The following is a 25,412-nucleotide window of genomic DNA, read 5'->3' on the forward strand; positions in this document are numbered from 1 at the left end:
TGCTCGGAGCAGGCACAGGGATGGTTCGGAGGTATTCGCAATTTCCTCCCACCCCGGGGGGACTCCCGCCCCCGCCGGCCGCCAGCGGCACGGGGAGAGCTCTCACTGTTTAATAACAGAGATGGGGCACAGGCAGCACAAATGAACCTGCTGATGGGAGCAGCAGGGCAGACACACAGGGCTCTGCTTGGCACGCAAGGCTGCAGCCCCTCGTGACTGCCACAGAGCCAGGAGATGGTGGGACAATCCCGGCCCTGCAGCTCTGGGACCTGATGGATGCCACAGCCCCACCTGCTCAGGTGTGGGACCCGATGGATGTCACAGCCCCACCTGCTCAGCTCTGGGACCCCATGGATGTCACAGCCCCACCTGCTTGGTCCCGGCCCCACTGCTGCCCTGCCCTGCCCTGCCCTTGGGGACAGCAGCCCCTCTGCCGCCGCGGGAACCGGCGCCTGTGCCAAGCAGCGCCTTTGGGGCCGAGCCTTGTTTACTCTGCACTGGATGTTCACATCCCGGAGCCGCTCAGCTACATAATCGCCCAAACCAACAGGGGCCCCGCGGCCGCGCTGCGCTTTGTGCTTGCCCAGCACGCTCGGGGACATCAAAGCCCTGGCTCGGGCCGCAGCCAGCCCCCGGGCCCTGTCTGGCCGCGCTTCCCGCCGTGCCCGGGGGCGCTGGGCAGGTGGGAGCGCCCTGGGAGCGGCGGGCAGCGCTGCGGGCCGGGCCGGCTGCCCCGGGAGCGCTGCCTGTCCCAACGCTGCCCGGGATCCTCACAGCTCCGAGGAGAAGGGCTGCGGCCATGCCCGGCTGGAGCCGGGGGTCTTTGGGCTCGGGGAGTTGGGGCAGGGGGTGCTGGCTGGACACGGACTCCTTGCACCAGTGGTGTGCTCTCACACTCTCACGGCCCTTTGCTGCTGCCCTGGTTTGCCAAACTCCTCTATTTCACAGCATCCATAACAGAGGGGACGTGACTGTCACCATCTCCTACCTGTGGGGTGGCTCTAGTGGGCCAAGGGACAGCGTCCCAGCTCCGGGGGACACAGGGAGCGCAGGCTCCAGCTGCCTGCCTGCCCCACGGGCCAGGGGTACAGGCCCCACCACCATATTTGTTCTTTGAGCAGCAAATAAACCTGGGCCAAAACCAGAAGGGTTTGTGGCCACAGCCGCGCGGAGCCCACAGCCAGCAGGCCTTGGTGTCCCACACGCGCAGGAGTTCCACAGCTCACTCTCCTCCAACAGGAGCTGTAGAGGTGTTTTAGTTTGGAAAAACATGCTATTTCCACCTGCAATGTCGTCCTGTGCTCGTTCCATGCCTGGGAAAGGGGGGCAAAGCGCTGGGAAGCAGCGAGTGAGACACTGGGAGAAGGACAGGGAGGATGTGGGGCACCTGGACCAGCCCAAGGCACTGGCACTGACAGCTGCTCTGTCACCCCCACCCTTCTCTGTGCACCCAGGGCCGCAGGGCAGCTGAGCCAGGACACCCTGCCCGGCCCAGCCCGCAGCTCCGGGGCTGGCGCTGCTGACTCACAGCGGGACAATCTCCGGCCCAGCCCGAGTGCCCTGGGGCCCGGGGCCGCTCCTGCCCGCGGCCAACGCCCCGAGAGCCCCGGGGCAGGGCAGGATCCACCTGCGCGGGGCTGCACGGCCCAGCCTCGGCTGCTCTGCGGCTGGGAACGGCACGGCTGAGGGTGAGGGTGCTGGGGGCGAGGGCTGGCCTGGAGTGAGGGTGCCGGGGGTCAGCCCTGGCCATGGTGTGAGGGTGCCGGGGGTCAGCCCTGGCCATGGAGTGAGGGTGCGGCCGGCCTGGGCTGGCCGTGGCCCCCAGACATCCCGGGCTCTGCTGCGTGGCCAGGGATGCCCATGACTGCCCAGGACAGACCCGGCTCTGCTGCTCTCCTTGAGGTGTGACGGGAGGAACCGCTCAGGGGGATGTGAAGGACAGCGCCGGTGTTGTATTGCACGTGGGGACGCGGTGACGCTGCCGTGGGACACAGGACGGGGTGTCACCACTGTCACAGGTGCCCCAGCACCTCTCTGAGCAGCTGGAGCAGGAGCAGGGGCACCAGACCCTTCCCTGCCCCTGCCATGGGCCTTTCCTGCATTTCGGGGTCCCGGGGCACGGCGGGCTGGGGTCCGCGCGGCTGTGGGCGCCTTTCTGCAGCGTCAGACGGATCCGCCCGGCTGCACCCCCGCGATTTATTCGGCTTAATCCGGCGGCGGGCAGGGCCCACCGCGCCCCGGCGGCCGGGAGCCGGCTCAGCCCCGGGGGCCGGGCCCTCCCCGCAGGGAGGGGACTCGCTTATGAAAGTTGTGCATGGGGAGTGTCCGGGGGGCCGGAGCAGACGAGCGCAGGGCGCGGGGCACTCGCTGCGGGCCGCCGGGCGGGCTGGGCTGCAGCACCCCGCGCTCCATCCCCGCGGCACCGGGACAAGCGGCACCGGGGCACCCCGAGCTCCATCCCCGCGGCACCGGGGCACCCGAGCTCCATCCCCGCGGCACCGGGGCACCCCGAGCTCCATCCCCGCGGCACCGGGGCACCCGAGCTCCATCCCCGCGGCACCGGGGCACCCCGAGCTCACCGGCCCCGCCGCACCCCGAGCTCCATCCCCGCGGCACCGGGACAAGCGGCACCGGGGCACCCGAGCTCCATCCCCGCGGCACCGGGGCACCCGAGCTCACCGGCCCCGCCGCACCCCGCGCTCCATCCCCGCGGCCCCGGGACAAGCGGCACCGGGGCACCCGAGCTCCATCCCCGCGGCACCGGGGCACCCCGCGCTCCATCCCCGCGGCACCGGGACACCCCGAGCTCCGGCCCCGCCGCACCGCACCGGCCGAACCCGCGGGATGCACCCGCAGCGCCGCGGGAGTCTCTGAGGCCGCTCTCGTGCCCTTATCACTTTTCCAGCCCAGCTTCTGCACTCTGACTGTTGGACGGAGAACTGATAAGGGTATGCGGGTGGCACGAGCACCGTCCCGCCGCGCTATCCCGGGGCTGTCCCGGCTCCAGCTGCGGCTCCAGATGTGGGCTCAGCTCCGCAAAGCAAACGCAGGGGATACTGAAACATCTTTTTTTCAGTAAAACCTGGCGGGTCCCGTCACTCCGGGGTTTTCCGTTTCAGCATCTGCAGCAGGTCTCCAGCAGGAAAGTGCATCTTTTCGGAAAAGGTCTTGAAATGCTTTTTAATGCATTACCGTTTGCTTTGTGTTTCAGTGAAGTCAGCTGGGAATTCTTTGGGATCAACGTAAAGAATCATTATAAAAGTAAGAAATGAGTGTAAGACTCCTGTGCTTTCCTGTGCCTGCAATTGTTTCCGTTTAAAGCCATTTATTCCCGACATTTCCCTGGGTTTCTAGGTGAGTTCCTGCCGGCCATCTCCAGCCACGGTAGCCGGAGGAAATGATGAGCACTGCAGAGGGACCAGGGCAGCGGACCCGGGATGAGGTAAGGGGGTCTCTGTGCTCCCCTGGGGGGCTGCAGCCCACGTCCCACCCAGCCCGGGGCTGCCGGGGGTCCCACAGGGGCTGCCCTGCATGGCAAACCGATGCCCCAAAGCACCCAGGAACCCCTCCACATGTCCATCCTCCTTTTCCCAGTGTTCCAGCTATTCCCACCTGTCAGATCTTTCCTCCCCTGAGGTGTTGGGCAGAGCGAGTGCCAGCACAATGCCCATTCTGGGTGCTTGCCCATGGATGTGTGGCTGGAGGGGGAGGAAAGAGCCAGCACCAGCACAGGGAGGAGGTTTCTTTCCCCAAGGGATACAGCCTGGCCTGGCTGAACCCCATGGGCCGCACGGCCACACCGGGGGCTGCCCTGGCCCCCGGGACCCCCACAGCCCCCGCGGCTGCAGCCCCACAGCCACCCCTTGCTGCACAGGGCTCCCCAAAGCACTGACACCCCCAGAAGTGCCCTGCACACCCTGGTGCCTGACAAGGGCTGCAGGGGAAACCTGAGCCCCACGGGGCTGGGTGCCCCAGATCCCCAAAATTCCCAGGTCAGGCATCAGGGCAGGGAGAAAAGTGGAGACTCAGCTCCATGTCAGGCATTGCATGCACATGGCCTGGCGAGGGAATGCACCCCTAAACCCACCCCCTAACCAGAGCTGGGGCCCCTCCTGACCCCTGGCTTGGCCCCAGACACTGACTCAGCCCCAGAGTGGGAGTCTGAGGCCCCCAGGCTCACTGCCACAGTGCCACACTGGTGCCACACTGGTGCCACACTGCCACACTGCCATACTGGTGCCACAGTGCCACACTGGTGCCACACTGGTGCCACAGTGCCACACTGGTGCCACACTGCCACAGTGGTGCCACACTGCCGTGGGCCAGGCACGGCTCCCTTCTCCCTCTGCAGCCCTTTGGGATCCAGGGCTGAGCCGCAGCCAGTCCCTGCCACAAACCCTTGGGGCACAGAGGGAAGCCCAGCATTTGGGACACGCTTTGTCACCCCTCGTCGATGGCTTTTTGTCCCCCAGTGACTCCGGCGCCAGGCCAAGGGGCGGGCAGGGTGTGACCCCGCCACACCCCAGCTGTGGGCACACACAGCACCGGGCCGGCACCGGTGGGCTCCGAGCGCTCGGGGGTGCCAGCACTGCCCCGCACACACCCAGGCAGGAGGCGCGGAGGTGGCGGTGGTCGCACAAAATGCAGCGAGGGAGGAGGGGGTTTGTCCCCACCATCCCGCCCTGAGCCGGCTGAGGGACGGAACCGGGGCGGTCACGGCATCCCTGGGCACCGGGGGCCGCCCTGGGGAGCACCGGGAGCTCCGGGAACCCCGAACGGGCGGGCGAGCGCCCCGAGCCCCCGGAACCCCAGATGTGCGTTGTGCATGAGGGGCCGGTGGGGGCCGGGACCCCGTGCGATCCCTGCGCAAACAGCCGCCGGCGGGCTGTCGGTGCGCGTTCGGCTTTGCCCGCGGCAGGAGCGCGATCAGCCGTGAAAAGGCGGCTTAGCGGCGCCGGGAAACTCCTGAGGCAGCCGAATTCCCGCGGAGCCGGCCCGGGCCGGGGGCTGAGCCAGCGCCGCCGCTCGCCCCGAGCGCGCTGCCCCGATATTAAAGTCCCGAATAGGAAATTCCACCGCTTCAGACAAAAACAGCAGCCGGATATTTCATAAGTGTCCCGGCGGACATGAAAGCCGCACCAGGAAATTTCGCTCGGCGGAGATATTAAAGTGGATGCAGCCCTTGGGGCACGGGGCGAGGGGCGGCCGCGGGGACACGCGTGAGCACATCCCGCCGTCCCTCGTGTCGCTGTCCCGGCCAGCCCTCAGCCCCAGCAACGGGCACCGGGCACGGGGCTGAAGGGCTCGGGGTGACACACGGAGGGCAGCAGCCGAGCCCCAGCAGGGCACAGGGCAGGGTCCAGGGGCGCTGCCCTGGGCTGGAGGCGCTGCCAGCTCCGGGCACGGCGGTGGCACTGCCCCGGGCACAGGGCACAGGGCAGGGTCCCAGGGGCGCTGCCAGCCCCGGGAAGGGCACTGGCACTGCCCCGGGCACAGGGCACAGGGCAGGGTCCCAGGGGCGCTGCCAGCCCCGGGAAGGGCACTGGCACTGCCCCGGGCACAGGGCACAGGGCAGGGTCCCGGGGGCGCTGCCAGCCCCAGTGGCACTGCCCGGGCACGGCGCAGCATCGCTGAGCCCGGCGTTGCCGGGAGCGCCGCCCCCGCAGGCACGGAGCGCGGCTAATTGCAGGTTATTGCAGCGCTCTGTCATCAAACACGGATCCGCTCTCTTCCGACACGCGCTCCGAGCAGCGCACACTCGGATGTGCTCCTGCCTCCGCTCAGCCTCTCCTCGGAGCGGCGGCTGCGGGGCCGCCCCGGGGCGGGGGTGCGGCGCGCTTGGGGACGGCAGGGACCGCAAGGCTCGGCTCATCCCGCCCCTGCCACGGCAGGGACACCTCCCTCCCACCGCCCCAGGGTACCCCCAGCCCTGCCCAGCCTGGCCTGGGCACTGCCAGCGACCCAGGGGCAGCCCCAGCTGCTCTGGGCACCTGTGCCAGGGCCTGCCCACCCTCCCAGGGAACAATTCCTGCCCACATCCCATCCATCCCTGCCCTCCGGCAGTGGAATCCATCCCACCTCGTTCTGGCACCCAGCCCCTGTGTCCCCAGTCCCTCTGCAGCTCTCCTGGAGCCCTTTAGGCAGTGGAAGGAGCTCTGAGGTATCCCCAGAGCTTTCCCTAAGACATCTCATGCCCCAGCTCTGGCTGAGGCAGGATCCAGCAGCTCAGATCCTGGCTTTACCCCAGCTCAGCCCGGAGCCCCACACCTCTGCCATGCCCAGGGACCGGGCACTGACCTTTTCCTGCTGCTGCTCCCTGTGGGGATTCCCCAGAACTGGGAGTCAAACACAACCCAAAGAGCATTGTGATGGCTCCTCGAGAGAAAACGAGTTTCTAAAATTAAAGGAGCAAAATAAGACAATGGAATATTTTTGCATTGATTTTCTTGCCATGAATATTTATAAAACTTAGTTCAATAATATTAAGGAAATACAGGACAGTGCTGGGTGAGAGCTGCATCCCCATCCCATGGCAAGGCACACACTGGACCTCAGTGCCTGTGCCCCAGAGGTGCAACACTGATCCCAGGAGCTCGGGGCAGGGAATCACCTATCCAAAACCCAGAACCCCCCCCCAAAATAACCCCAAAAACACAAGGAACTTATTGCCCATTCCCACAAGCAATAAACACGGTGCCCAGAGATTGCAAGCATTGTTTTCCCCCTGCCCCACCACAGCACACTGTCACCTCAATTGGTAAATAATCACACAAATTGCCTTGTCACTCCATCCCTTCTGTGGCTGCCCCTGGATCCCTGGAATGTCCCGGCCAGGCTGGACGGGGTTTGGGGCACCTGGGACAGTGGAGGTGGCCCTGCCATGGCAGGGGTGGCACTGGGTGGGCTTTGAGGAGCTCCCGAGCCACTCTGGGATTCGGTGATGCACCCCTGCAGCGCAAGAGGCCTCATCCCCCGTGCCACCCGCAGGGATCCATCCCTCCCGCCAGGAGCTGATCTCCGCCCTGGCACCGAGGGCATCTCCGGCCCCTGAGGCGAGGGGGGCTCTGCTGCCCCTCGGGAGCAGCCCCGGGGGAAAGCCACGGGGAGAGGCAGGAATGTGCAGAGCGCAGAGGGAAACGGGGCAGGGACGGAGATGTGCTGTCAAGGCAACACGAGGGCAGCGCTGGGAGAGGGAACGAGGGGGGACGGGGTACCCTGGGGGCACAGGGAGCCAAGGGTGGGGACAGGGACACAAACACCATCCGCTGCCCCGCTGCCCACCAGCACAGCTCCAGCCCTGCTGCTGGTGAGGGAGGATGGCCCAGGGCCCCTCAGCATCCCCCGAGCCCATCACTGCGTGCTGCCCCACGGAACCCCCAGAGCCCATCACTGCGTGCTGCCCAGCCCTACAGAACCCCAGAGCCCATCACTGCGTGCTGCCCAGCCCCACGGAACCCCCAGAGCCCATCACTGCGTGCTGCCCCACGGAACCCCCAGAGCCCATCACTGCGTGCTGCCCAGCCCTACAGCATCCCCAGAGCCCATCACTGCACACTGCCCAGCCCCACAGAACCCCAGAGCCCATCACTGCACACTGCCCAGCCCCACAGAACCCCCAGAGCCCATCACTGCACACTGCCCAGCCCCACAGAACCCCAGAGCCCATCACTGCGTGCTGCCCAGCCCCACGGAACCCCCAGAGCCCATCACTGCGTGCTGCCCAGCCCCACGGAACCCCCAGAGCCCATCACTGCGTGCTGCCCAGCCCCACAGAACCCCAGAGCCCATCACTGCGTGCTGCCCAGCCCCACAGAACCCCAGAGCCCATCACTGCGTGCTGCCGAGCCCCACAGAACCCCAGAGCCCATCACTGCGTGCTGCCCAGCCCCACGGAACCCCAGAGCCCATCACTGCACACTGCCCAGCCCCACAGAACCCCAGAGCCCATCACTGCACACTGCCCAGCCCCACAGAACCCCCAGAGCCCATCACTGCACACTGCCCAGCCCCACAGAACCCCAGAGCCCATCACTGCGTGCTGCCGAGCCCCACAGAACCCCAGAGCCCATCACTGCGTGCTGCCCCACGGAACCCCCAGAGCCCATCACTGCGTGCTGCCCAGCCCCACAGAACCCCAGAGCCCATCACTGCACACTGCCCAGCCCCACGGAACCCCCAGAGCCCATCACTGCGTGCTGCCCAGCCCCACAGAACCCCAGAGCCCATCACTGCACACTGCCCAGCCCCACAGAACCCCAGAGCCCATCACTGCGTGCTGCCCAGCCCCACGGAACCCCAGAGCCCATCACTGCGTGCTGCCCAGCCCCACAGAACCCCAGAGCCCATCACTGCGTGCTGCCCAGCCCCACAGAACCCCAGAGCCCAGCAAGGGACACAAGCTGCCACCCTCCAAGGCCCAGCACTGAGCAAACGTTGGCACCAGAGACACCAAGGGGGGCGGCTCTGGCTGCTCAGTGGCACAGGCCACCACAGTCTGATTTCCAGACCTTTCCACAATTAGCCAGTCTGAGCCAAACCTGCTCCCCACACTGAGGAGCAGAGTCTGGAGAGGTCCCTTCCCCGCCCATCTGCAAACCCTGCTGCCTACAGGAGAGGCTGAGACTCTGCTCAGGACGGGCATGGAGGGCCCAGCTCAGAGAGGGGGCAGCAGGCACAGCCCGCTGTGAGGCCCATGGCTGGGGCAGCTGCACAGGGACACAGACCCAGCCTGGATCCCAGCTCAGCACCTCGGCAGGGAGGGCTCAGGTGTGATCGGGGCACGGGGAATCCCCTGCTCTGCTCGGCACCCGCAGCCCTGCTGTGCAAGCTGCGGTCACTGCCCCCAGCCAGCCGGGGCAGGGCAGGGACGGGGCGCACGCAGGGAGCGAGGGCACAAGCACAGGGCTCCGTGCTGCTCTGCTCGCTGCCTGAGCCCCACAGCCAGAGCCCCACACCCGGGGCACCCTGCTCCCCCTTCCCTGGGCTGTCAGAGCCCCAGAAAGCTCCAGCTCCTGCTCAAAATGAGGCTTGGGGATAAACCAGGGAAGCTGCGCCCTGCTGAGCCCTGCTCCCCACGCACCCATGCCAGCAGCAGTCCCTGCCAGGCCCTGACAGCTCCCTGAAGCTGCTGCTCTATTTTTACCCCTTGGTTGCTATAGAGACATCAGAACCGCTCCCCGTGATGATGCAGCTGCTTTTGGGTGATGCAGGCTCTTCCAGAAGCACTGCATCACCTGCTGCATCACCCACTGCATCACCTGCTGCATCACCTGCTGCATCACCCACTGCATCATCACCCACTGCATCACCCACTGCATCACCCACTGCATCACCTGCTGCATCACCCACTGCATCACCTGCTGCATCACCCGCTGCATCACCCACTGCATCACCCGCTGCATCACCTGCTGCATCACCTGCTGCATCACCTCCTGCATCACCCACTGCATCACCCACTGCATCACCTGCTGCATCACCTCCTGCATCACCCACTGCATCACCCGCTGCATCACCCACTGCATCACCCCCCATTCAGGTCCCCTGGGACACCCCTCTGGCCCCAGGGACGTGTGCCAGCCCCGTGCCCTCGGCACTGCCCTGGGATGAGTGAGGGGTCACACAGACCTGCTCCATCCCTCACTGGTGTCCTGGGATGAGTGAGGGGTCCCACAGACCTGCTCCATCCCTCACTGAGGTGCCCTGGGATGAGTGAGGGGTCACACAGACCTGCTCCATCCCTCACTGGTGTCCTGGGATGAGTGAGGGGTCCCACAGACCTGCTCCATCCCTCACTGAGGTGCCCTGGGATGAGTGAGGGGTCACACAGACCTGCTCCATCCCTCACTGGTGTCCTGGGACGAGTGAGGGGTCCCACAGACCTGCTCCATCCCTCACTGAGGTGCCTCAGGATGAGTGAGGGGTCACACAGACCTGCTCCATCCCTCACTGAGGTGCCTCAGGATGAGTGAGGGGTCCCACAGACCTGCTCCATCCCTCACTGAGGTGCCTCAGGATGAGTGAGGGGTCACACAGACCTGCTCCTTCCCTCACTGAGATGCCCCGGGCTGCGCTGAGCTGCTGCTTCCCCAGCCCGCCCCGGGTGCTGCCACGCTGGGCAAGGCTCACCACGGCTCCGGGCAAAGCCACCAGAGGGGACAAGGAGCAGCTCCCCCTTCTCCAGCTCCCCTGTTACCAGCTCCCCCTTCCCAAGGCAGGGCCAGAGCCCAGCCAGACCTCAGCAGGCTCCAATAAAGGGGGGGGCAGCTCCCCGGCTGCTCGTCCAGGCGGGGTGGAGCTGGGGTGGCCCCACAAAGCTCCCAGCATCTCTGCTGCTCTCTGCAGCGACGGTTCTGTCAGCTCTGCCCTCTCTGTGCTGCCCAGGTGAGGATGCTGGGTGCCCCCCGTGCCACAGGGGACTGGCATCGCCAGCAGCACTTCCAGCACTGCCCATCTACACACCCCCAGGGCTGTTCCGCGTGGGCAGAGCACCCTGCGGTGGCACCAGCCACCTCACAGCCACCCCGTCCCTGCTCTGTCCCAAACCCATCGTGTCCGGAGCCCGTCCCGCTGCCCCCAGGCTCTGCGGAGACCAAAGCCAAGGCTCAGACCCGCACAGAGCTGCAGCCTCTCCAGCAGGCACCCCTGCAGCCCGTTGCCATGGCATCCTCGGGGATGGCACAGAGCAAGACAAGGAGGATGAAGACAGGTGGGCACGCTGGCTCTGCAAAGCCAGGGCACGGCCGGGGCAGGTGTGAGCCCCTCTGGCAGCAGGCAGGGGCCGTCCTGCTCCCCTCCCAGGGCTGGCACGACAGAGCTGGCATCGCCACGCTCCCCTCCCTGCTGGGGCATCTCCCACCCAGGGACACCTGGGGGCTGTGAGGCCACGCCGGTGGAGCAGGAAAGGGAATTCTCGGGGTTGAACATCCTAAAGGATAGGTCACTCCTGCTTGCCAGCCAGGAGCAGCCAGCCTGGGGTGCAGCACAGGGGTGAGAGCTCTCAGGGGCTGCCAGGGGGCAGAGCACGAGGGGGGTCCTGCAGGGGAGGGGGCTCCCCAAGCCTTGCTGTCAGCATTCTCCTCATTGCAATCATCAGGCACCTTCCCTCCTCCCTCCTTGCCACCACCCCTGACCCCGCTGGGAGCAGAGCAGATCCCCCTCACCACGGGGATGTGGTGGCTTCCCCTGGGCTCCTCCTGCCACCAGCTTGTCTCTTCTAAATTTGTGGGTTGCAGGAGTTTATTTTTAAGGTGTTTATTTTGTCAAGGTGTTTATGTTATGTTGCTGTTAGGACTTAATGTGTTCATTTTTGACAAGTAAAGTGGTGTGCTCATGCATCAGAAAATGGACAGATAAACATTTTTGGGGGGTTTATGGCCAGTTTAGGCAGCTACTGCAGAGTGTCTGCGTTACCAAGTCAGGAGGAACCTGCCGTAAGATTTGCCAAATGTTCCCTAACATAGTAAGACTGACTTAATTTCTCTGCTGGCTCCGATTCTCACTGTCATCATCTCTGAATGAAGAGCGCTGCAATATTAGATTATACTTTATTAATCACAAGAGAAATTTCCCCAAATGTTAATGTGATGCGGGGGGTGTGATGACAAACACCCTCACAGCCGTGATGGATCTGCAGAAGGGCAGAACCCCGGGGGTCAGGGTGGTGGTCGGGGCATCTGTGACCATTTCCCCCTTCCTCCGAACTCCCTCTGTGCCGGGACTGCTCCGAAAGGGCACCGAGGGAGGCGGAGGAAGCTGATGGGGGGCAGGCTCCTGCCCGGCTGCGGGCTCTGGGGGCGAAGGGGGGCCAGAGCGGCAGCACAGCGCCCAGGGGCGGCACCGAGGGCAGCAGAACGGAGCCCAGCCGGCCCTGCGCGGCACGGAGCGCTCGGGCTGCCCCAGGGTGCGCTCACACCGCGCCGTCATCGACATCAGAGGGGCTCGGGGGCCGTGATTGCCGTGCTCCGAGCGGGGACAGCCGCGGGTCTGGGGAGCCCCCGGAGCAGGGACACGCACAGACACCCCGCACGGGTGGGCGTAGACGGGCAGGGACCCCGCAGACCCCCGCACACGGACAGGGACCCTACAGCCCCCCGCACACCGACACAGACCCTGCAGCCCCCCGCACACCGACCCCACAGCCCCCCGCACACAGACACAGACCCCGCAGCCCCCCGCAGCCCCCCGCACACCGACACCCCCGCCCGCCGCTCCCCGCACCCACCTGCGGGCGGACGCGCCGCCCCCCGCGCCCTCCTCCTCGCGCAGCGCCGGGCACCGGCACCAACGATCGGCACCGGCACCGCCACAGGCACCGGCACTGCCACCGGCACCAACGATCGGCACCGGCACCGGCACCGGCACTGCCACCGGCACCAACGATCGGCACCGGCACCGGCACCGGCACCGCCACAGGCACCGGCACCGGCACCAGCTACTGCCATCGGCACCGCCACAGGCACCGGCACCGGCACCAGCGACTGCCATCGGCACCGACACCGGCACTGCCACCGGCACCAACGATCGGCACCGGCACCGGCACCGGCACCGGCACCAGCGACTGCCATCGGCACCGCCACAGGCACCGGCACCAACGATCGGCCCCGGCACCGGGCATTCGGCACTCGGCACCGATACCGGCACGGCACAGGGCACAGGGCAGCGGCACCAACGCCGGAGAGCGGCACCGGACACCGGCACGGGCACCGGCGGCAGGTACCGGGCGGGGTGCGCACCCCACCATCCCCTCCGCGGCCGGGGGCGGCGGCGGCGGCGGCAGAGGGATGGCCGGGGCTCGGAGGGGCGCGGGGGACGCCAGTCCCGGCCGGAGCGGGGCAGAGCCTCCCGGGTCTCCCCCCGGTCCGAGGGGCCCCCACGGGAAGGGGCCGTGGGCAGCTCACGGGCAGGGAGCGGCACCGTGGGCGCTTTTGGGAGGGGCTGGGAGCAAAGCGGGCACTGACCGCGGGTCCAGGGGCGGCGGGATCCCCATGGAGGGCTCGGAGGGATGGATGGGGAAGGGCCGGGAGGCTTGTGCCCTCTCCAGGGGCGCTCTGGGGGCACCGGCTGCTCCGGCCTCCAGCAGCACTCCGAGGAGCGAGGCAGGGAGCGGGGGCAGCAGGAGCGGTGGCAGCGGGGTCAGAGGGGCGGCAGAAGCAGGGGGCGGTAGAAACACAACAGACAGCATGACTGTGGCTGCTTCTGCTCCCCTCCGGCAGTGAGGAGGCAGAGATCCCGGCTCCAGCCCGGGAAGCCATCAGGGCAGTTCGCGCAGTCTCCGGTGGGCTCCGCGCTGGGGCCCCCAGACACAGCGGGCCGGTGGAGACCGTCAGAAGCTCCCTGATCTCCTGGGGAACCCGAGCACCCATCCGGGCAGCTGCTGCACGAGGTGGGGGACACGGCCACAGGGACAGTGGGACGCGGGGCAGTGCCCAGAGCTTGGCACGCCGGGATGGCAGGAACAGAGCAGTGGGGCTCAACTCTTCCCCGTGGTTCCCCCACAGGCAGCAGTGCCGTCGCCCAGGGGAAGCGGCAGCAGCTGCCATGGATGAAGGGACGGAGCTGGAGCTGGGGGGCCACTCCCTGCTGAAGGCCGTGTGGCTGGGCCGGCTGCGCCTGACCCGGCTGCTGCTCGAGGGCGGCGCCTACATCAACGAGAGCAACGACAAGGGCGAGACCGCGCTCATGGTGGCCTGCATCACCACGCACGTGGACCAGCAGAGCAGCCACAAGGCCAAGATGGTGAAGTACCTGCTGGACAACAGAGCCGACCCCAACATCCAGGACAAGTCTGGCAAGACGGCGCTGATGCACGCCTGCATCCGCGGGGCTGGGGGGGACGTGGTGTCCCTGCTGCTGGACAGCGGGGCAGACCCCAGCCTCGAGGACCACTCGGGAGCCTCAGCGCTGGTCCACGCCATCAACGCCGAGGACAAGGCTGTGCTGCAGCGCCTGCTGAATGCCTGCAGAGCCAAGGGGAAGGAGGTGATCATCATCACCATGGACACATCAGCCTCCGGCACCAAGACCGCCAAGCAGTACCTGAACGTTGCGCCGGCGCTGGAGTTCAAGGAGAAGGCTCCCCTCGAGGAAAGCGCAGCCCCCTCCAGTGCCCACCTGAAAAGTCCCGTCTCAGCGCCTTCCCCTGCCGAGAAGGAGAGCAGCCCTCTCACCCCGCACCCTTGTCACCCTGGGGACCCTGAGCCCCCCTCCCCGGGCCGGCGAGCTGGCGCTGCCCGCAGAGCCCAGCTGCCCCGGCTGAAGCGGCTGCGCTCGGAGCCCTGGGGTCTGGTGGCACCCTCGGTGCTGGCGGCCTCCAGTCACCGCGACGACACGCGGCCCTGCGCCGACAGCGAGGTCATCACGGGCATCGGCGACCTCTCGCTCTCCAAGAAGCCCTCCGTCGCCCGCAGCAGCAGCAGCAGCAAGGGAAGGGACCCCTCCCTCTTCCCGCCAGTGGATGAGCAGGCACCGGGGCCGCTGGCACGGAAAGCCGCCCACGAGAAGAGCCCGGGCGCCCACCCGTGCCTGTCGCGGAGCGCCACGCTCCCGGAGGAGCCGGAGAGCACCGGCTCGGCCGCCAGCTCCGCCGCAAGGACGGACGCTCCCCTCTGGCGGAGGCCGGGCACCGAACACAACGGGGAGCCGCCGGTCGGCGAGGCGGGGAAGGCGCCGTCCGAGAGGCGCAGGCTGAGCGGGTCGCAGCTGGTCCTGCCGGACGGCGGCGGCGACTCGCCCTGCGGCAGCACCGGCACATCGCCCAGCGCCGGCCGCCGCCGGCCGCCCGGCCTGCTGGAGCGGCGAGGGTCGGGAACCCTGCTGCTGGACCACATCTCGCACGCCAGGCCAGGATACCTGCCCCCCCTGAACGTGAACCCCAACCCCCCGATCCCTGACATCGGCTCCAGCAAAGCCCCCTCCCCGCTGGCCGCTGCGCTGAAGCCGCTGGTGCCCCTCACACCCGGCTCGCCCAGGCGGGGCGACCTGAGGGCCCACAGGAAGCTCCTCCGCAGGCATTCCATGCAGGCCGAGCAGATGCGGCACCTCTCCGATTTTGAGGAGGTCGTGGCGCAGTAGCCGTGCCCCGTTTGCTCACAGGGAGGTGGCCAGGGCCGTGCTGGCCCCGCAGAGACGGGACGGGTCCCACAGAGTGGGCGCTGGCTCCGGGGACACTTTGGTGGCCAGCGGGCTCAGCCCTGAGCCCGGGGGCTGAATCGGGCGCGGGCTGATCGGGAGATCGATCCCGCACCGTCCTAGATCGCCAAGCTCCGTGCCAAGGATCCCACCTGCAGTTCACTTATTCCTCACTAGTTGCAATCCGCTTTTCTTACATTCTGCTCGTTCTCTCACCGAATCCCGGCCCGGAGCCCCCGGCGGTGATCTCTGGGGCCGAGGCGTTCGTGAAGTGCCTTCCAGGAGGGAAAGGGGCTCAGGACGCGGGGACTCGAGGGGCGGAACCCCGGTGCGGCCACGGACCGTGTCGGTGCTCTCCCGGAGCGGGAGAGGGAGACAGTGCTCCACCTCCGGTATTCCCGGAGCTCCGGCGGCTCGGCACACCCGGCACCGCTGCAGCCCCGTGGGCTGCGGGCCGGGACGGGCTTGCCTCGTCTCTGAAGCGTCTGAACCTCAGGGGTTCATTCCCCGCCACGCCGAGGAGCTCTGAATCCAGGAAGCGCTGGATGTCCCCCCGAGCAGGATGGTGCCAGCCCGGCCGCACGGGAGCCTCTGCCAGCGGCGGGGAGCCGGGATGCCAACCCACCGAGGGTGACACGGGCTGAGCCCAGCGCTTCATCCCGCCGGGACAGCCGCAGGCACGGCGCCAGAGCCGAGACCCCGCGGGCCCCCCGCCCCACGCCGCTCCCCACGCACGCTGTGCCGGCCGTGAGCCGCGGCTCCCGCAGCCTCCGTCGCTCCACGATCGCGGTTATTCACGGGCTGCGTGCGCGCAGGGGGCAGGGCAGGTGTTGGGGTGACGCCGTGGCCCTGCGGACACTCGTGCGCTGGTTTTGCACTGCACTAATAAAGCGCTCAGCTTTGGACCGAGGCTGCTCTCGCGTGGAGCCGGCGCCAGCCGCCCGCACGGGGCCCGGGAGTGCCGCGGGGACCGCCGGGGCTCCCGGAGTGCCCGGCCCCGACACGCCGGGGGGTCCCAGGGCCGGCGGAACGATCCCGGGCTCCCCGCGGCTGCCCGCCCCGGGGCCGGAGGTGCCACCCCGCCCCGCCCCGTTCCGCCCCGCCCCGTTCCGCCCCGCCCCGCCCCGTTCCGCCCCGCCCCGTTCCGCCCCGCCCCGTTCCGCCCCGTTCCGCTCGCAGCGGAAGCGCCACGTCAGGGGGGCGGTGCGGGGGCGGTGCCGGGTTGCGGGTGCTGGTGCCGGGTTGCGGGTGCCGGTGCCGTGCTCGGTGCGGGTGCCGGTGCCGTGCTCGGTGCGGGTGGCGATGCCGGGCGCGGTGCGGACGCTGTGCCTGGCCGCGCTGCTGGGCGCGCTGCGGGCCGGCGGCACGGAGCTGACGCTGGAGCTGCCCGACAGCGCCCAGCGCTGCTTCCACCAGGAGCTGGAGAGCGGCGTCAAGTTCACCCTCGACTATCAGGTACTACCCTGCCTGTACCTTCCTGCAGCCCTGCATGCTCCGTGCCTGCACCCCCTGCCCGGGCCCCTCCGCCCCGTTTGTGCCCCATCCCTGTGCCCCTGCCCGTGTGCCTGCCCGTGCCCCGGTGCCCCCTTGCCCACAGCCCTGCCGTGTGTGCGCTGTTTTCTCTGCCCGTGCCACCTGCCCGTGCCTCTCCCACACTCCCATCCTGTGCCCTGCAGAGCCCCAGGCAGGGCTGCAGTTCCACCCCAGCTCCCTCCATGCTGCACTAGGAGTTGTTCCCAGCCCCAGCTCCATGCCCGGCAGTGCCCACCTGAGAGCCAGGCCTGGGATGTGCCCACACCAGCCATGGACCTGACCTCCCTGACCTGGGTCATGAGGGCTGTCCCTGTCTCCAGGACCCCACTTGAGCCATGGGCACCCCAGCTGAGTTGCTGGCACCGTGGTGCACAACTTCCCCAGGGCTCCCCTGGCTGGGCCCCATCCCATGGGCATGGTGCCCGCTGGCCTCTCACAGAGCTGTGGGGCTGGGCAGGGGGCCCTTGCCACGTCGCTGGGCGTGTGCCACCATCGGAGATGCGTCTCCTGCACAGGTGATCAGCGGAGGGCACTATGATGTGGACTGCTACGTGGAGGACCCCAACGGCAAGACCATCTACCAGGAGACCAAGAAGCAGTACGACAGCTTCTCGCACCACACCGAGGCCAAGGGTGTCTACACCTTCTGCTTCAGCAACGAGTTCTCCACCTTCTCCCACAAAATCGTCTACTTCGACTTCCAGGTGGGCGACGAGCCGCCCATCCTGCCCGACATGAACAACCGCGTCACTGCCCTGACACAGGTGGGTCCCGGGAGGGAGGCAGGAAGGGAGGCAGGGTCCTGCTGCAGCCCCAGGCAGCCTTGTGGGATGGCAGTTGGGGACGTGTTCCCTTCCTCCTGCACTGGATGCAGAAGTGCCAACCGCCGGCCAACAGCCCCACCACACACCACATCCTGTGCCCTGCCTTGCTCAGGGGGCTGCGCGGGCTCTGGGCTCCCCTCTCTGCAGCAGCCGTGTCCATCCCACGTGAGGGAATTGCATCAGCCATTCCATCCATGGGTGTGTGCTCTGGGCTGGGCATCCGGGTGCCCTCGTGGGTACTCTGTCCCAGTGGGGAACCACCTTGCATGGGCTCTGGCAGGAACCTACCACACAAACACTGCTCTTGAGCGTCCTGGCACGGCCCTGGGCCCCCTCAGCTGAGCCGTGTCAGGAGTGACAGGGCGCTCCTGTCCTTGTCCCCAGCTGGAATCTGCCTGTGTCACCATCCACGAGATGCTGAAGGCGGTGATCGACTCCCAGACCCACTACCGGCTGCGGGAGGCGCAGGACAGGAGCCGAGCCGAGGAGCTCAATGGCCGCGTCTCGTACTGGTCAGTGGGGGAAACCCTCATCCTCTTCGTGGTCAGCATCGGGCAGGTGGTGCTGCTCAAGAGCTTCTTCACCGAGAAGAGACCCAGCAGCGGCGGAGCTGGCACCTAGAGCTGCTGGCTGTGCCCGAGTGCAGCGGGCAGCGGGACAGACACTGCGCCTCTGATCTGTGCCGGGACAGGCGGGGGTGGGACAGGGGGCGACGCTGCTGAGCTGGTGACACAGCCACCCGAGGACAGGCGTCCCCAGCATCACCTCCCATTTGCCATCGTCTGGCCTACCCTGTCCCCTCGCCTGGCCAGCCTGTCCCCGTTCTCTGGCTGCACTGGGGAGCAGGGGGGACCAGCACAGCACAGCACCGGGCACCCTCGGGACTGGGACGGGACTGGGACGGGACTAGGATGGGACTGGGACGGACTGGGATGTAACTGGGACTGACTGGGACGTGACTGGGACAGGACCATGCGCTGCCCCTGAGCCCTGTGCAGCCACCAAGGGCAGGGGCAGCCCTGGCCCCCTTGGCATCCCCCAGTGCCCCCAGCCCCAGCAGAGCTGCCCGTGGGCTGGGGGGGTCTCTGTCTGCACCCCAGGTGCCCTGTGGCGGGCAGGGTGCTCCCAGCAGCGGGACACAGCACCCGCAGCATCCAACAAGGGAAGGCTGTTTGCTGGGTGGCTCTGGCTCTGCCAGCTCCTCCCCTCGCAGCAGTTCTCAGGCTGGCAGCAGGGGGTGTGCCTGTACCAGGTGGTATTTTCATACACCAGTCCGTGCCTGAGACTCAGCCCCCTCACACATTCCCCGCACACGTGCCAGGGAAGCCCATCCCTGCCCCAGAAGCACGGGGGACCCACACACGCCTGGGACTGCAGCCCCTCATTCCCTGGAGCCCCACAAGACCCCTGGAGTGACTGGTGTGCTGGCCCTCCAGCCCTCAAGCAGGTGTGAGATCATTTTTCAGAGCTGAAGCAACTCCACTAGACTTTGCCACTTTCAAATAAATCCCTGCAAGCATGGCTGGCACTGCCGTTCTTGGGCACAGCCCTGCCTGCCTGCCTTGCCCCCTGCCCACACAGCTGAGCTTGCTCCTGGCACAGGACACGAGGAGGAGGACCCTGCTGGCCGCCAGCAGGAGCAGGAGCAGCAGCCCTGTGTGTGCCCTGTGTGAGGCTGCAGCGTCAGTGGGCTGGGATGGGGTTCCCACTGCGCAGCGGGGACTGAGGAGCCAGGGGAGCACGGGGGGCCCCGGGCAGAGCCCAGCTCGGGGGTCCCTTCCCTGGGGCTGGGGGATGCCAGGGCATCTCTGGTGATGCTCGGGGCGCAGTGAGGGGCCCGGGCAGCCTCAGCCCTGGCCCAGCTCCCCGGGCCCAGCAGCCCCCCCGTGCTGGCTGTGCCGGCAGCGTGGCCTTGGGCAGTGCTGCGGGCGGGAGAGCTGCCCCCGGTGCCTCCCAACAGCCTTGGGCAGCAGCCAGCAGCTCCTGTTTGGAGCACAGCCCGCAGCAGCAGCGCCCCGGCACTGCCTCCAGCCCTGGCAGGACCAGCCCTGCGCCCTCCGTGGGGATGCACAGGGAGGGAAGCCCCCAGCCCTGGCCAGGCTGGCATGGCCCGGAATGTGCCCCGGCCTGGGGACTCCTGAGCCACCCACGGTGGGGACAGGGCAGCTGTGACCCCCATGGGTCAGGGGCTGGCTCTGGGGACACCAGCTCAGCTCCCAGCGGGGGACACGGGAGGGACAAGAGGTGGCCACAGGACACTTTATTGCCGTTCAGGGCACAGAGAAGGGAGAGGGGACGGGGGCACCCCACCAGCCCCAAGCCCCCAGAGGCGCTTTGGGCACAGGGAGAGATCAGCAGTGCCTCCATCCGCATGGAGCTGTGCTGACCCCCCTGCCCCGCGGCCCCAGGTGGTGTCACAGGGAGCTGCGGTGGCACGAGGGCTCCCTGGCAGCCCCTCGGGGCCTGCCCAGCCCCCGGGCTGCCCGCTGGGGCGGCAGGGAGGAGGCCGAGCAGCGGAAGGAGCCCGTGGGTGGGGAGGGGGGCTGGGCCGGGGGGCCGTGCCTGCACGGGCACCCCCAGCCCCCCCGGAGCGGGATGGTGAAGAGCCCGTAGGTGATGGGGTCCAGGCACGCGTTGAAGAGGCCGAAGATGAAGAGGACGTGGGTGAGGGCCGGCGAGATCCTCTTCTCCACGGCGCGGGGGCAGAACCAGTGCCAGAGCCCCAGCAGGTAGTAGGGGGTCCAGCAGAGGATGAAGGAGGAGACGATGACCAGGCTCATCCGCAGCATGCGCAGCCGCGCCCGCGGGATGTTGTTCCTGGAGCACCGCAGCGACGCGTCCCGCGAGGAGACTGGGGGGGAAACGGCGCTGGGACGGGGCCGAGAGCCGGGGGAGAGCCGGGGGTCCCTGCAGAGCTGGGACAGGGCGGCACGGGGTGCCTGGCACTCACAGAGGCCCGAGCCCATGCGGCGGGAGATCTCCAGCAGGATGCGGGCGTAGCAGCAGACCATGATGAGCAGGGGCAGCAGGAAGAGGCAGGCGAAGCCCACCATGTTGTAGAGGGTCTCGTGCCAGGCCCGGGGGAAGCTGCCGCGCGTGGTGCACTGCGTGAAGTTGTGCGGGGGCTGCAGGGTGATGGTGTGGAACAGGAACAGCTGCAGACGAGAGAGGTGGGGTGGGGCTGATGGGGGTTTGTCCCTTCCGAGCCAGGGAGGGCACTGGAGGCTGAAACAGGGACCCCCGACCCACAGGGACGGACCCAGCTTCGGGGGGAATGACCAGTTACGCCCCTTGCATTGAGAGGGGCCTGGGGCATCCCCAGAGCGGGCAGAGCTGGGCAAGGGGGGCGCTGCCACAGCCACTCCATCGCCAGCTCTGCGTGCCCATCCCACAGGGCCGTCCATCCCCTCCCTCTGGGTCACACGGCGGCACCGGCCCTGGCAGCGGGCCCGGACAGTGCCACCGCACACGGGGCCGGGCGGGGTGTTACCAGAGAGCCCGGTGGGTACCTGTGGCACGGCCAGCCCCGCGCTGAGCAGCCAGGCCGCCTGCAGCATGGCGCGGTTGCGGGCGCGGGCGCGGGCGATGGCCAGCGGGCGCAGGATGGCCGCCTGCCGGTCCAGGCTGATGACCACGGTGACGAAGGCCGAGGCGTACATGGCCAGCAGGCGCAGGTACATGAGCAGGCGGCAGGCCAGGTCGCCCGCCCGCCACTGCAGCGTGATGTTCCAGACGGCGTCGAGCGGCATGACCAGCACGGTGAGCAGCAGGTCGGCGGCGGCCAGGTGCCGCAGCAGCAGGCGGATGTGCGGGCGCCGGCCGCTGCCCCGGCCGCCCACCGCCCGCAGCAGCGCCAGGTTGCAGCCGGCCGAGAGCGCGAACAGGCCGAAGGTGACGGCCACGCGCGCCTGGGCGGCCGCAGAGAAGGTGGGCAGCCGCGGGGGCTCCTCGCCCCTCTGCTCCGGGGGGCTCCAGGCGCAGCCCCACCCGGGGGCCGGCGTGCCGGGGGGCTCCGTGCTGCTGTTCCCCACCGCGCGGCCCGGCTCTGCACGGCCCCTACCTGCCACAACAGGCAGAGGGGCAGCGGCAGCCCTGAGGGGGCTCTGGGCGGGGCAGGCCGCACTCGGCACTGTGGTCCTGTCCCCCAGAGCCCCCTGCCCAGGGCCGCAGTGCCCACGTCGCGTCTCTGAGCTCACTTCCCTGTGTTCCATCCTTGCCTCGCTGCGTCCTGCTCTACCTCCCAGCCTCCAGCAGCCCCCAAAGCCCCTCCGTGCCCCCAGAGATAACGGGGTCCCTGGCACCCAGCAGGGCAGAGGAAGACAATGGCAGCTGACCCCAACACGCCCCCACCTCAGGCCATCACTGCTGTGCCCCTCATGATCCTGCCTGGGACGGGGACCCCACCCAGCCCAACAATGAGCCTGCAGGACCAGACACCCCATTCCCCCTGCCTCACCTGCATCCAGGGAGTCCTGCCTGGCATCCCCCAGCCAGGCCATGGCAGGGCTGGTGCTCACACAGTGCCCAGGCTCTGTGCTGAGGGCTCCTGCATCTGCTCTGGGCACGAGGGGAGCGGGGCAGGTACCAGGGCAGGTACTGCAGAGAGGCAGCACCTGCTGCTGCTGCAGCTGCTGAGGCGTGGGCGCCCTTGGCTGCTCGGAATGGTCCTTGACGTAGCCAGCAGCTCGGAACAGCACGGTCCTTCCCCTGCCACCCACAGCACACGGACACACACGTAAGCATGCGTGGTGCTCACATGGGAACGGACAGTGGGATGAGCCCCACATCTGTGGGAGAGACCCCCCAGCCCAGGGGGTGCTGCCAGCGCCCCCCAGCTCTGGCACTGCTGCTGCTAGGGCCAGGAATCAGAGCACACAAGGGCTCCTTGCATTGAGGTGCAGCATTTGGGGGGCCCAGAGACGCACAGGTCCCTCCTTCCAGCCCTGTGGCTGCCAGCTGCTCCCCCAGACTGTGCTCATCCCCATGGCAGTGTCCCCATGGCTGGAGCCCAGGTCCCTTCAGCCCTGGCTGGAGAGCAGGGGCTGCAGCCTAGGGGAGGGCAGGCCAGGGGGCTGCTTTACATCTCAAAGGCTTGTCTCCTCCAGTCACGCCCTTCCTCGGCCCCAGCAGAGGATATTAACCTCATTAGAGAGTCCTTTCACACTCCATGGGGTTCATTAACCCCCCGCCCTTCACCCCAGACCCCAGAGCGGGGAGGATACTCCCCTGACACATTAGCACATGGCTGCCAGGTCCCAACACCCTCCTGCTAATGGGGACCCCAGACTTCAGGGAGCCACCAAGGGGTGGGAGCAGAGGGTCCCCGTCACTGGCTCCTGGCCGCGTCTCCAGCCCGTGGGCTCAGGCCCACCCCCACACCGAGCTGATCCCCAAATCTGCCCCTCTCACTCTGCATGGGGGGCCCCCACAGCCCCAGAACTGCCAGGTGGGAAGGCTGGACCTGGAGGGTGCTGGGGATCCTCAGCCCTGCCTGGCCGGGGGTCCGGCCCCAGGACAAGGGGAGCGCTCCTCTTGATACTCCCCCAGGCTGCTCCCCAGCTGGCTGCCCCTCAGCCCCCAGCCCTGCAGCCCAGCGAGCAGAGCCAGGCATGGCTCTCCTGGGCATGCCAAGCCCCATTCGGTGCCCAGCTCCTGAACAGCCACACGGACACTCAGAGAGGGCACAAGGGTTTATTCACATCCAGCCGCGCCCGGCGCGTCCAGCACGGCTCCAGGCTCCCACGGGCAGCTTGTTCCTGCAGCTGCCCCAAGGGCCGCGTGTCCCCAGGCTGCAGGGCTCCAGACGGGCATCGCGGCTGCTCCAGGCCCGGGGACTCACCCGGGTCAGTGCCGGGGCTGTGCTGGGAGCAGAGCCTCCAGCAGCGAGAGCAGGTCCTCTGCAGAGACATCCTGGGGAGAGACAGGGACAGGGTGAGCACCAGGCAGAGCAGCAGGCAGGGCTGGGGCCGTGGCAGTGACAGCCCAGCCCCTGGACAAGGGACTCCATTCTGTCCCCACTAATGGGATCCCGACACATACGAGGGAGGGAAGCACCAGGAAGGATGGGGCAGGCTGGGGGACCCACCTCAGCCCCTGCACAGAGCAGGGCTCCCCTCTCCATTGCCTACCCCAGACAAGGCCGTTGTTACCCCAAAACCAGTTCCCGCACTGCCCCACACCAGGAGCACTCTGAGGCCGCCCCAAGGGTGTTAATCCCTGCCCCTCGCCAGCCCCGTGTTGAGTCACCCCAGTCCCCAGCAGCACGTACCTGGGTGACTGTCCCTGTGCCCACAAACTCTGGCAGCAGCAGTCCCGTGTCCAGGACATCGCCGGGGAGATCCGGGGGGGCCGCGGCCCCTGCGGAGTGGGGAGGGGTCAGCCAGGGTGACGCAGCGGAGGTGACAGCCTTGTTCAGCGCTGAGGAGGTCCCCACCGCGGGCAGGTACGGGGGTGGCCCCCACGTCTCCGTCTGGATGTTGGAAACCACAAGAACCTCTGGAGGGGTCCCGGTTGCAGGGATGTAGGAGGGAGACCCCCAGGTCTCCATGGCGATGTTGGGACCCCCGAGTGCCTCTGGGAGGGTCCCTGCAGCAGGGGTGTAGGGCGGTGACCCCCAGGTCTCTAGGCCCAGCTCCGGAGCCCCAGGCACCTGTGGGGCCGTGCCCGCAGCAGGGCTGCAGAGCGGCGACCCCCAGGGACCCGTCCCCAGGCCGGGGGCCCCGTGCAGCTCCGGGGGCATCCCCGCCATGGCGGGAGAGCCCCAGCCCGCGGCGCCGGGCGGCGAAGCACCGCGGGGCTCCGCGTCCCGGCAGCAGCCCAGGCCCCGGGGACACAGGGGACAGTGTCGGGGGGCCGGCGCGCCGCGGCCGAGCCCCAGCAGGGCGGACAGGTGGGCGATGTAGCGCGTGGCGAGGCGCAGGGTCTCGATCTTGGTGAGGGTCTGCCCGGCGGGGGCCAGCGCGGGCGGCAGGTAGTGCCGCAGCCGCAGCAGGGCCTGCGCCAGCCGCCGCATCCGCAGCTTCTCCCGCTCGCTGGCGCTCTGCCGCGGGAGCCCCGCCGCCGCGCCGCCCCGCAGCGCCCTCCTGCCCCGGGGGCGGCTGCCGTGCCCGCGGCGGGGCCCCCGGGCCGCGGCGGGGGACGCGAGCCCGCACGAGTCGGGCGATGCCGCGGGAGAGCTGCTGCTGTAGCCCTGCGGGTCCGCGGCGCCGCGCTCGGCCCAGGCCTGCGGCGGGGCGGCGGGCAGCGTGCCGTGGGCCATGGCAGCGCCGAGGCTGGGCCGGAGTGCCGGCGGCTCCGGGCGCCCGCCTTTATGCCGGCCCGGAGGTGTGAGGAGGCACCTCGGCGGCCGCAGCAGCGGCAGCACTTCAAAGGCCGGGGGGCCGGGGGGGCCCGGCGCGGCTGTGAACGCGGGGTGACGAATTTCACCCCAGAGGTGTGAAGCGGCTCGGTGCTGCCCGCGCGGGGCGGGGGCCGGGGCTGAGACCCACCCGGGAGCTGCAGCGGGGCCTCAAGGGCTCTGCCGGGGCAGCTGCAGCGGGGTCTCGGCACGGGGGTGCAGGGGGTGCCCTGGGCCGCTGTGGGGCTCTCATGGGGCTTCGGTGCGGTTTGCAGTGGGTCAGCGGTGGCGTGTCCCCGCGTCTCCCTCCGCTGCCCCTGTGGCTCCGTGGGACACCCCCAGCCGGTTTGGGGGTGCGGGTGTCCCACCGGCCCCTGGCGGACCCTCGGGCCGGTGCCGGCAGTGGCCGGGGAGCCCCTCGGGCGGGTGCGGAGGGCCGGGGCTGGGAGGAGCCCCCCCGGCGCGTTCCCAGGCCCCGCAGGTGTCGGGCCGGCGGGTGTGAAGGTTTCCCGGGAAACGGCCCCGCCGAGGCACGGAAAATCCATCAGGGAGCAAGGGGACACGGGCATGGCACGGCACGGCCCCAGAGCTGG

The 25,412-nt window shown here is 68.5% G+C and overlaps 3 protein-coding genes across 4 annotated transcripts; 2 read left to right on the forward strand and 1 right to left on the reverse strand.

Annotated features, from left to right (window-relative positions):
- Nucleotides 1–12,279: 12,279 nt before the first annotated feature.
- On the forward strand, nt 12,280–15,566 carry ANKRD34C (ankyrin repeat domain 34C). 2 transcript variants are annotated; one of them, XM_063169234.1, is made up of 2 exons: nt 12,280–12,711; nt 13,497–15,566. In XM_063169234.1, exon 2 carries the CDS (start codon nt 13,537–13,539, stop codon nt 15,067–15,069), a length of 1,533 nt encoding a protein of 510 aa, XP_063025304.1. In that variant the 5' UTR covers nt 12,280–12,711; nt 13,497–13,536; the 3' UTR covers nt 15,070–15,566. The 2 variants fall into 2 exon arrangements, with proteins under 2 accessions (XP_063025304.1, XP_063025302.1); XM_063169232.1 differs by lacking the exon at nt 12,280–12,711 and adding an exon at nt 13,300–13,381.
- Nucleotides 15,567–15,739: 173 nt separating this feature from the next.
- LOC134425486 (uncharacterized) lies at nt 15,740–19,004 on the forward strand. Its single transcript, XM_063170151.1, has 4 exons — nt 15,740–15,756; nt 15,798–16,581; nt 17,175–17,423; nt 17,868–19,004. Exons 1-4 carry the CDS (start codon nt 15,740–15,742, stop codon nt 18,102–18,104), a joined length of 1,287 nt encoding a protein of 428 aa, XP_063026221.1. The 3' UTR covers nt 18,105–19,004.
- Nucleotides 19,005–19,897: 893 nt separating this feature from the next.
- LOC134425431 (putative gonadotropin-releasing hormone II receptor) lies at nt 19,898–22,004 on the reverse strand. The gene is made up of 4 exons (XM_063170064.1): nt 21,940–22,004; nt 20,993–21,543; nt 20,434–20,638; nt 19,898–20,334 (listed from the first exon to the last, which is right to left on the reverse strand). The coding sequence occupies exons 1-4, from the start codon at nt 21,980–21,982 to the stop codon at nt 19,898–19,900; spliced, it is 1,236 nt and encodes a 411-aa protein (XP_063026134.1). The 5' UTR covers nt 21,983–22,004.
- Between the last annotated feature and the right edge of the window lie 3,408 nt (nt 22,005–25,412).

This window comes from Melospiza melodia, chromosome 15 (assembly GCF_035770615.1).
Source record: "Melospiza melodia melodia isolate bMelMel2 chromosome 15, bMelMel2.pri, whole genome shotgun sequence".
NCBI classification, from domain to species: Eukaryota; Metazoa; Chordata; class Aves; order Passeriformes; family Passerellidae; genus Melospiza; species Melospiza melodia.